Source organism: Oenanthe melanoleuca, chromosome 3 (assembly GCF_029582105.1).
Source record: "Oenanthe melanoleuca isolate GR-GAL-2019-014 chromosome 3, OMel1.0, whole genome shotgun sequence".
NCBI lineage: Eukaryota > Metazoa > Chordata > Aves > Passeriformes > Muscicapidae > Oenanthe > Oenanthe melanoleuca.
In genome coordinates, this window is record NC_079336.1 from 105568697 (window position 1) to 105580267 (window position 11571).

At 40.5% G+C, this 11571-nt stretch overlaps 1 protein-coding gene across 1 annotated transcript in view; it reads left to right on the forward strand.

The window, feature by feature from the left end:
- SOS1 (SOS Ras/Rac guanine nucleotide exchange factor 1) overlaps positions 1-11232 on the forward strand; it is a 43023-nt gene extending 31791 nt beyond the window's left edge. Inside the window, exons 11-22 of the mRNA XM_056487456.1 lie at positions 1028-1109; positions 1338-1460; positions 1609-1712; positions 2825-3047; positions 3710-3829; positions 4109-4271; positions 4603-4720; positions 6065-6237; positions 7129-7245; positions 7400-7664; positions 8705-8823; positions 10047-11232. Coding sequence (XP_056343431.1) covers positions 1028-1109; positions 1338-1460; positions 1609-1712; positions 2825-3047; positions 3710-3829; positions 4109-4271; positions 4603-4720; positions 6065-6237; positions 7129-7245; positions 7400-7664; positions 8705-8823; positions 10047-10550 — 2111 coding nt within the window. The 3' untranslated portion in view covers positions 10551-11232. The remainder of the gene's footprint in view (positions 1-1027; positions 1110-1337; positions 1461-1608; positions 1713-2824; positions 3048-3709; positions 3830-4108; positions 4272-4602; positions 4721-6064; positions 6238-7128; positions 7246-7399; positions 7665-8704; positions 8824-10046) is intronic.
- The last annotated feature ends 339 nt before the right edge of the window (positions 11233-11571 follow it).

The following is an 11571-nucleotide window of genomic DNA, read 5'->3' on the forward strand; positions in this document are numbered from 1 at the left end:
ATCTAAGAAAGATAGAATGTTCATTCAGATGGACAAGATGCTGGTAAAGAGTAAAGGAGCATTTTAAAACAGCTCTTAAAAATCCATATTCCAGGAAATAAATCCAATAGAGCATTAGGTCAAATAATGCAGTCTTTTTATCCTACATGTTACAGCCTACAGGAATTCTTGCTTCAGGTGCTGTGAGCTCCTCTTTAGGCACTCTGTGCTAGGACAATTTCCAGCTGGGGTTTGTTTCTCAAGTCTGGATATGGATTTAATGTGCAAAGCTGTTGCAATCTGCTTGTGAATTCAGTTCAGTGATAACAGTGTTAACCTTGTTCTAGTCAGCTCTGTGCAGTGCCAGTGAGCTGTCACTGCATTTCCTCACATTTGAAAACAAATGAGTTTGCTTTTGTAATTATGAGAGACACTTAGGTTTTCTGTTTCTAATACTTGATTGTTTTTAAGGCATATTTTCATATTTTAAATGAATTGATATGTAAGTAGTCAATTTAAATGAAATCAGTTGATTTTCATGAAGTGAAATTAATATAACCTTTAATATAGCTGTCAGATGAAAAAATATCTAGGCTGCCTCCACCATAACTAGTTATCAGTTGTGCCAGTTTAAGGGAAATATTCTGCCCTGGAAGAGGCTATTTCTACCCATTGCAATTACTTGAATGTGTTTTTTGAGTTCTCATATCCCAATCACTGTCAAAACCAAAGTTGTTTACTCATAAATAAAATAATCTATTCTTTAATTTTAAAGTCATTTGAAACGAATCCTGCGTTTTAACAATTGAAAGGGTGGGAAAATGTCATTGTTGCGAACCTTCAACAGAATGAAAATTGTTTTTCAGTTCTGCTTTGTATTGCTGTTTTAGGAGTTCTTGAACTGTTACCAAAGCCGTTTTGGTTTACATCATCTTCTCTGTAAATTGATAGGGTGACATCCTTAATTTTAATGGATTATTGAAGTTTTTGTAAAGGAAAAAAAATCAGGTAATTGCTGACATAAGTGTAAAATTATTCTTTGTCTTAGATCCCAACTTTGTTCGGACTTTTCTCACAACATATAGATCCTTCTGTAGACCTCAAGAGTTGCTGAGTTTGCTAATAGAAAGGTATGCCACTGTTAAAAATACTGTTCTTATGAAGTGCATTTTTTTTTCCTTTTTACTTGGAGTGTGTAAGATTCTGGCTTTCCAGTTGGTTTTGGGTCACTTCGAACAACTTATAAAACGTTGTTCAACAGAAGGATTGCCAGTAAAATGTACAAGTTTATATCCAGAAGCTTGTGCCCTGGACAGGCGTAACACAGGCCTAGTGCTAACACCCATCTTCTGTGCTAGATTTGAAATTCCAGAGCCTGAGCCAACAGAAGCCGACCGTATTGCCATGGAGAACGGAGACCAACCACTCAGTGCAGAGCTGAAAAGATTCAGGAAAGAGTACATTCAGCCTGTGCAGCTACGGTGAGTGCTGCATCCTGAGCCACCTGAACTCCTGAAGTGCCACCCTTTGGCTGCACTGGCTCTTGGTGCTGCCAGGGGCCTTTCTTGCAGCTGCTTTGGCAGGGAAGGTGGACTGAGCTGTGGAGAGTTTATTTATTTGTTTTTGCAGAGTATTAAATGTATGTCGACACTGGGTAGAGCACCATTTCTATGACTTTGAAAGAGATGCTGACCTTCTGAAGCGTTTGGAGGAGTTCATTGGAACAGTAAGAGGTATTTACAGTTTCTTAAGTGCTGATATTTATCCTAAAGCATGCCATTTCTAAGGTATGGAATGTGATAAATTTTGTTTCAGGGAAAACAGAATGGACTGCTTATTAAATGCTTCATAAAGGGCATGAAATAAACTTTCATTAAGCCCACACTTACTATTATTCAAAATATTATTCAAATATTTTGCCACTATTATTCAAAATAATGACAGTTATTTACATAAATTATGATTATTTTTTTTTGTAGAGGGACTGAAATAATGAAAAATAATGAGAACCAAGTAATGATTAGGACAGAAACAATTGCTTTGATTGCCATTTTAAACTTTACACAGAGGTAATTTTTGTAAGAGTTGGATGGTGGAAACCACTATTTCTTTGAAACAAGAGTTTCCAACTACTTCACAGTGCGTATTAGAACTGTAGGACACCTTGCTGTTGGATTGAACAGATTTTTCCTGTTTCCTTTTAAATAAAACCAAGACAGACACAGGAGCAATTTGGAGGAAAAGACTGTGTCAGAGAAGTGCTTAGCGGTTATTTAGCCATTAAAAAGAGAGGAGAATGAGGCAGTTAATTCAGTGGGTGTTACTGGTAAATTTTCAATGGTCTGGTGTATGAAATTCTTATGGTGCAGAGCTAAGAAGGCATTTGGCCTTTCAGTTTTATTCTCAACTTTGATGGTAAATACCATACAGGAAGAAGCTTCTCCCTGTTTGTTATTTTGACTTTCTAGGTTATCTGAGGTAATCACATGCTCTTGCCCAGACTATTAAAGTTCAAGGTGTATGCAGAAGTGCATTTTGGGCAAAACAAGGTTTGTTCCCAAAAACTCACTGTAAACCCAGAAAAGAAAGAAAACAGTGAAGTCAGAGCAGGTGTCTATTTTGGGTGTTCTGATTTGGGCTTGGGCAAAGTCGTGCTCAGCATTGGCTGTTGAGGAATTCTTTCTGTCTTTGAACACTTCTACTCTTGTGTGAGAATGCCAATTCTAAAGAATATATGATTGCATTAATTTAGTAGGTTTTGGGGTTAAATCCAAAGATTCCTGAGTTATACTGATGTCTTAGGAAAAAAAGTATTAACTAAATAGTAATTTTCTCTGTGTGCCAGGCAAAGCCATGAAGAAGTGGGTTGAATCCATCACAAAGATAATCAACAGGAAAAAGCAGGCACAAGCCATTGGGCCGAGCCACAACATCACTTTTGAGAGCCCCCCTCCAGCAATTGAATGGCACATAAGCAAACCAGGCCACACAGAGACTTTTGACTTGCTCACTTTACATCCCATAGAAATCGCTCGGCAGCTCACTCTACTGGAGTCAGATTTTTACAGGTAACTTACATCCACTGAGAAACACATGGCACAAGCCAAAATATTCTCTGTGCCTGAAATTGTTTCTGGGGGCCTCTGATGTGAAGCCCCACAGAAATCAAGAGTGGTGTATATTAATTTCCATTTTTGCAAAGGAAGCACTCAAATACAATATTTGTTTTATCCTCCCCAAGTTAATGTACTAGTGTGTGTGACTGTTGCATGCTGTTAATTGTCTTGTGCTCCAGCTTTCTCTTGATACTTTCTGAGAAGATCAACCTTTGAGAAGTATAAACAATTATTAAATCAGTTTTCTTCACATCCTGGTTTGTATAGCAAATTAAGGACCATGTCAGATCTCATCAGTTGTCTGTAAGAAATTATTCAGGCATTGAAAGCTCACATTTTGTTACAGTGAATGAGATGGAGATTTCATTCCTCATTTAGATGAACAGAGGTGGTTAAGAGTCATGTAGATTAAGAAATATCTGCAGTCTGAAAAAGCAGCATAGAAATACCAGTAATTTAGTCATGAGGGCAGCCTAACATTGTAGGAGGGATACTTTAAGAATTTATTTCTAAATATGAATCCCAAATTCAGTGAAAATCAAGGTGGTTTGGAAAAATAATACCTTCCTTCCTGCTTTTAGTTACACTTTTTGATAAAACATCTGCTTTTCCAGAGCTGTGCAGCCATCAGAACTAGTTGGAAGTGTGTGGACAAAGGAAGATAAAGAAATTAATTCTCCCAACCTTCTCAAAATGATAAGGCATACAACTAATCTAACTCTGTGGTTTGAAAAGTAAGTGGTTCTCCTGAATCTGCACCTACATAGTATACTGTGAAAAATTCTGTTCTGGGAAAATTCCTGTTTCGGTGTTTGGATGCTAAAACTGGTCCCTGTGAGAATTTTAACATAATGGTCTCAACCTTTTTATTAGAATATTTTCAAATCTCTAAGACATTTTCAGAGCCCTCGAGTAATTTGATAAAATCGTATTTGTTTGTGTTACAACTTAATATTTGACTTTGGAAACCTCATCAGTGCTTTAATACAAACCCCAATGTTCTTGTTATTTAGATGCATTGTAGAAACAGAAAACCTAGAGGAGAGAGTAATTGTAGTGAGCCGGATAATTGAGATCCTGCAAGTTTTTCAAGAGCTGAACAACTTTAATGGTGTCCTTGAGATTGTCAGTGCTATGAACTCTGCAGCAGTTTATAGGTTGGATCACACATTTGAGGTACAGTGAAATGTTTTCCACTTTTGCTCTGGCAGTGTCATGCAGGGTACCTTGGCTGCACTGAAAGCCTGTCTTTTCAGTAGGCAGGTGCCTCCAAGGAGCAAGGAAAGTAAATCCTCCAAGAAATCAGTCAACCAGGAGGGAGGGTTTTCTCCTTGATTTCAGAAGCAAGAAATCCATCTCCACTTAAGAAAGGCATCTCAGGATGGTGGGGCACTGTTCTCTTGGTCCCTGGTTCAAGTACCAGTGGGGGACCATGACTCTCAGTATTGTTGCTGGGCCATGCCTTTATCTTCTCTTTCCAAACAACCTTCTTGATTTCTCTTTTTAGCAAATTCCAAGTCGCCAGAAGAAGATCTTAGAAGAAGCTTATGAGCTGAGTGAAGACCATTATAAGAAATACTTGGCAAAACTCAGGTCCATTAATCCTCCTTGTGTGCCTTTTTTTGGTGAGTACCTTTGGTTTGGATGAGCTGTGTCCCACATTAACATTTGGAAAGTATTGAGCTAAGGTACTAAGCAGTATGAATACTAGAGAGAAAAGTCAATTTTAGCAGGACAGGTTGGTTGGAATTTCAGGTGCCCAGGCACAAATATGTGAAAAAACCCCTAAAGTGACTATTCATGGAAGATGCTATTTGCAGTAAAAATAACTGTATCTGCAATATCCTATTTCCATATTTGCTGATTTTTACTTTGAGTGTGGTTTGAATGGTTACAACCAGAAATACACTTAATGGAAGTTGGTCACTTTAGAAATACTACTGCCATTGACTGGGAGAGGAAGAAAGGAAGAAAGGTCTTCTTCCTCGTCAGGGGTTCCAAGAAATACAGCTAGAGCCTCATTTCTATTAAAAAGTCTTATTTCTGTAGAAACAGAGTTGGGAAAGCAAGCATTCTCTTCCTCATCAAGGGTTCCAAGAAATACAGCTAGAGCCTCATTTCTATTAAAAAGTCTTATTTCTGTAGAAACAGAGTTGGGAAAGCAAGCATCCTCTTCCTCATCAGATTTAACAGTTCTTCTTTGAAGTAGATTGCTGAAATTTAGCAAATTGTGATGTTGAGCACATGTCACTCCTGTTCTGAAGTAAGTGTTTGCTGCAGATCAGTTCCAAGTCTGGACAGTGCACTTGTCCAACATAGGCTTCAGGCCAAAACTGAAAGAAAATAGTGTTGATGGCTTTTTTGGCCTTTTACAGATTGGGGAAAGATATACTCCAGAGCTCTGCAAAGAAAGATAAGATCAACTAAGAAACCTTCTGTCCTGCTTCAGAGATGAGTAGAGGTTAGCAGGATCACATGTGAACAGCTTCAATTATTTCTGTCAAGTCATAATGACAATTCCAGACACATGATCTGTGGAGTGGAGAGCACTTTTTGCTCTTCCTAATTTCCAAATTATTTGATGCAATTATGAAGCCAGGATAAAACCTGAAAATAATTTTTGGAATTTAGCTGGGTTGTCTAATGGAAAAGAGGAGTTAAGAGAAAGCACTCCTGTTCAGTGTCCTCTTTTAGTGTTCAGTTGTGTGAGCTTCCTAAACCATAGAAACATGCACAGGCTTTGGGACTTGGATGCAAAAAGGCATCTTTCTGGAAAAGGCATGTTAAAATATTTTAATTCTTGCCTTTATTGGAAGGTGAGGTGCAATTCTCTTACTGTGCCTAACAGAGGAGTTTTCTAAATAACTGCAGTGCACAAATTAAATCCTTTAAGAATTCTTTGTATTCCAGTTGTGACTTCCTTGTTGTTTTGTACTCTGTGTTGAAAACCTCTTCTGTGTGCCATTTAGGGATTTACTTAACCAACATTTTGAAAACAGAAGAAGGCAATCCTGAATTTCTCAAGCGACATGGGAAAGACCTTATAAACTTCAGCAAGAGAAGGAAGGTAGCTGAGATAACAGGGGAGATCCAGCAGTACCAGAACCAGCCATATTGTTTAAGAGTAGAATTTGACATCAGGGTAAGTGACATGATTTCCTTCTGTGGTGGTTCTGTCAGCTGGCAGACCATAAGGACAGACTGAATCAGAGGTGAGCAGAAGACCTGACATAAAACCTCTCTTGGATCTCACTGTAAGAAAGGGCAGAAAGCTCAATGCTTGCAGTTTCTTGGGATTGTTCTATTTTTTTCTCAGCTGTTGGGACACTGGTAGATGTTATTGATCAGTGTTAGACAGGAACTGAAACTGGCAGATTCTCATTGTCCTTCATTCACAATTGCAATTATTTGTCCAGTGAGCCCAGTTGTCTTTTCCTCCTCTGTAACACTGCCTTCATGTTCCATGTTTACCTGATAGCACTGTGTTTACATCATGTGTTGATGGTGGTGATACTCATTTCTTTCTCCTGGTGCTTGTTTCCCTTGGTCTGAGATGTTGTCTAAGCAATGTCCTCTCTGGTTGTTTTCCTTTCTTCCTTTTTTCTTACAATCTTTTGAGCTATGTACTTTCAGAGAGTCATAGAACAGGTTACCTAAGAGCTTCTGCCAGGTTTTTTATAATTTGTTCTCCTCAGGCTTTGACAGAATGCATTGTGCGAGCAGTCTTTTCTACATCAGTGTAAGGATGGATTGTTTGCAGCTTCTTCTGAAAGTATTTGAGCAAACCTGGTCTGATTTTGCCCTGCAGAAAGTATTTAGGATACTTACACAGCTGGTTTTCAGGCCAAGCATAGCAGTAGCAATGTCCAGAAAAGGCCTGGCAACAAACAGATTTAATAGCTTAAGTCTGTCATTGCATCTGACTCCGGCATTTTCTCTCTTCTCCTGAACAGTTAGGATCATTTGTGCTGTTGAAACAAGCAGTATTATGAAGCATCTTAGCTGACAAGTTGTCTGCCTTCTTGTATTGCAGAGATTTTTTGAAAACCTGAATCCAATGGGAAACAGCGTGGAGACAGAATTTACAGATTATCTGTTCAACAAGTCACTGGAGATAGAGCCACGGAATGTCAAGCCTCCTCCAAGATTTGTTAGTATTCGATTTTTGTATTTTTTTTTTAAAAAGTGCTTACATTTGTCTTTCTTAGATGGCAGAAGTAATTTCAGATCTCTGACTTCATAACTACAAAGCTACATTTAAGTGATCCCACGGCCTTTTGGGTTGATATTTCCTGTCGTTTCAGCCCAAGAAGTACAGCTACCCTCTCAAGTCCCCAGGAGTTCGTCCCTCCAATCCAAGGCCAGGTACCATGAGGCATCCCACACCCCTGCAGCAGGAGCCCAGGAAGATCAGCTACAGCCGCATCCCGGAGAGCGAGACGGAGGCCACGGCCTCGGCCCCCAACTCGCCGCGCACCCCGCTGACCCCACCCCCCGCCTCTGCCACCTCCAGCACCACCGACGCCTGCAGCGTCTTCGACTCGGACCCCTCCAGCCCCTTCCACACAAGTAGGTGCTCACAGGCAGCATGGGCCAGCCACATTTTGTGGTGTTGGGCAGAGGAAATCAGGTGTAGCCTTCTGTAAAAATCATTGCTTTTGTCTCCTGGCAGCATCAAAAACTTCTTGTATTTCTTACTCCCTTTTTCTTTAAAAAGTTGTTATAGTGAAGGGGAAACTGAACAGAGATAGGTGTGTTACATAGGGGCTGTTACAAGTCTTTGGAGGACCTGTCAAAGCTGAAGGCAGAGGTAATCACTAGGGCCCATATATGCCCAAACAAACTTGTGGGATTTGCTGCCATATGTGTGAATGTGTTTGGTGACTGTCTGATGGTAAACAGTGAGAATAAAAAAAGAATAATTTGTGAGTACCTTATTCTGCTGTCTGCAATTCAGAACTGATTTCAGTATGCATGAATGGTTTTCCTGCAGAAATTAAAATCGGTATTTGCTTGCTTTAAATCCATCAGGACCTATCCACACCTCTTTTCATCTGTTTTTCCCAACATACAAAGAAGCTCATATTTTATGGTGTGCCCTCAGTATTTAATAATGGATATAGGCTCCTTTCACATATGAGTGTTTTCAGAGGTTATTCCTGTGTTCAGCTGGCTGCCACAAGGAGGTGAAATTATTTCCTAAAGGCAGAAGTTCCTTAGCAGAGCAGTGCCATTGCTGAGTGTCCAAACCAGGTCTTTGGAAACCTCTGGAGAAGAAATAATTTCTTTGTTGTTTGGTCCATCAACTGCAGGTTCAGGACATTGTTTTAGTGCTGTTGTGACATAAGATCAGGTCTGTGGTGTGGTTTTGGTCTCACGGATTACTTAAGAGAGTTCAGGAGCTGATGGCCACAGAGATCCTGCAGCTCAGAAAAGCAGTTTATCTGGCAGCTGCAAGTTGGAGACTTATTTCAGTGTCTTTATTTGCCACTTCCTTGATTCATTATGCTTTTTATGAGCAATTCCTTTATTATTTATGGTACCTCTGTTGGCAGCAATATCGAGCCAAAAGTTCATCATTATCAATATTTTTTTTTTATGTCCCTTAGGATCTGCTTCTGTGTCATCCATAAACTTTGCCAAAACTTCAGATGATGCTCCTGTTCCTCCTCCTGTTCCTCCACGAAGAAGACCAGAATCTGCCCCAGCTGAATCCTCCCCATCAAAAGTAAGTAAGCAGGAAAAAGGTGATTTGTTTTTCTGGGAGAAGAGGGGCAGGTATGATAGAAAAGCAACGCTTAAAGACAGTGCAGGTTTTTTAAGAATTGTATGTGGAAGAGTAAGCAGCCATGTATTTCAAGCCTTCACAGCTCTGCCTTGCTATGTCTTGATCTCAAACAAATGAAAAGAAATTGGACCTAAATTTAATGTTAGAAATGTCTCAGCTACTGATGTGCTCAGGCCCTTGCATTGCCTGTGAGAACTTGAGGCTTGAGGCAGATGTTTCCATCATAGTTTCAGACTATCATTTTAGGATATACGAATAAGAGTAAGAACTGATGAACAGTGATGATGGAAAGTGCTGTACACAACTCAGTCCTCTGGAAAGTTTCACCAGAATATTTGACCTTGATGCTGTGGTGCTCAAGTGCTTGTTTTCCCTTCTTGCTTATCCATCCTGTCTGCCTGCCTGCTTAAGCCATTGCTACGTTTTCCTTTTGCATTTGTCTGGCAATGGGATCTGATCCAGCTTTTGTTGCAGACAGTGTCAAATTTCACCAGATTTCAGTGGAAGCTCAATTGTGACTTCAGTTTTGAAAATCCCACTCAAAATTACTTCAGAGCAGATATGTCTTTGAAGAGACCTTATAAGTGGCTCTTCAGGAATTCTTTTCAGACTACAGGCAACTGTTTTGTCAGTCAGCAGAATTTATCACATCACCAAAATGTATCTGAAATCCTTCCAAATGGACTTGAAAACATTGTGTACGTGGTAGGATGTTGGAGATCAGTTATCCTTTCACTATGGTCTGCAGCTTGGGAACTGTTTACTTCCATAATTCTAACTATTTAATACCATCTTCTGAGCATAGTTTATTTTGTTCCCTGTTCAACATCATTGGCCTCTCATTTTTCTCATTTTCTTGAAGAAATATCTGGTGTGTTAACCCACTCCAAGTGCTTGTTACTGGGGAGGTGGTGGAAGATATCCCAACCTTCCCAGCAAGCAGACCTGGAACTAGCATGGAAATTGTTGCTTTGACCATTCTTTGCCTTGCCCTTGTCCCTCTCTGTGCATCATTCCTTCCATCCTTGGCTATTCACTCATGTGTTGCTGCACCCCTGCTAAGAGCAATCTGCAGTGCAGGAGGGGGCTTCTGTTTCACAGCGGGGTCCTGTGCTTTGCTGCCACTCTGGAATCTTACTGACTGAAATGTTTGTGTACCTCAGATCACTTCTGCACACCTGGACAACCCACCAGCAATCCCTCCTAGGCAACCAACCTCTAAAGTGTATTCTCCAAGGTACTCGGTGCCTGATCGGACCTGCATCTCTGACTCCTGTGTTACCACTGCAAACCCTCCCGAGTTACCACCACGGGAGCCTGTGCGAACTCCAGATGTTTTCTCTAGCTCACCACTACACCTCCAGCCTCCACCCCTGGGGAGAAAAAGCGAACTTGGTAACACCTTTTTCCCCAGCAGCCCCTCTCCGTTCACACCCCCTCCCCCCCAGACACCTTCTCCACATGTAGCACGGAGGCACCTGCCCTCGCCGCCTTTGATACCGCAGGATGTGGACCTCCCTTCTGTTGCTGGACCACCCGTTCCTCCACGACAAAGCACTTCTCAACATATCCCAAAGCTTCCTCCAAAAACTTACAAAAGGGAGCACACGCACCCGTCGATGCATCGGGATGGGCCGCCCTTGTTGGAGAACGCCCCTTCCTCCTGAACTGTCCCTCGCGCTGGGAGTCGCATTTTCCTGGTGCTATGTCTGTTGCTGGCAATGGATGCACTGAACCTGGTGGTGTCAAGGAGTTGGGATGTGTATGCCAAACACTAAGAACTCTCCAACGCGTTGGAATCGTAGTGTACAGAAATGGAATTGCAGAGACAGACTTTCTAGTGGAAAACCCGGTTAACTTGCTATCCTTGTTTTAGTATGCAGGACACTGTTCTAAAGTAATTGGACAGCTGATTGTACCAGAAAACAGTCTGGAGAGACTTCTTTGGCCAATGAGCAGAGACTGTGTTTGTGTAATGATCAATCATGTCTAGTACAGGAAGGAAAACAGTCTTGTATCCATCAGTTCCATACAGTGGCACAGTTTTTGGAATGAAAACATTATGCACTTTTTTTAAATCTCAAACAGGGAACTTTATATCCTCCTTAATTTTCCTTTGCTTTACTTACTCCCTGCTTTAAAATACCTTCCTAAAATTATGAGAAGGACTGTGAGGAAGATCTGTGGTACCTAACCGAGCTAGAATTAAGGCAAAGCACTGTATTGCGGTCCTGTTTACAAGTTGTTACAATGAGTAGTAGGGGGTACCTAGGCTTCACCAAAGAGGTACTTTATTATTATTTTCTGAAATACTGTGGTGCCAGTTCAAAAATAAATTTTTGCCAGGAAGCATAATGTCTAATTATTGCTTTCTTTAGATAGAGCTGATGAAAGTCTTACATGATTGAGGTGACAGCGAATTTTTTTTTAAAGGCAGCACTATCATCTGAAGCAAATATACTACATTTAGAAGACTGTTAATCTCTGCTAGGTTATGTCATGTTCTTTTTAAGGTTTACTGATAATCCATTTCATGGCTAGTAGCTATTCTTTTTCAGTCATGCCATGAAAACAGTCACTTGTCAACTTCCATAGCTATTGTCATGTTTTACTAACAATAGATTAATCAGCATACATAGGATTGCCTTGCAGTTGCATAAATCGTGTGTATATAGTGAATGTTGCATA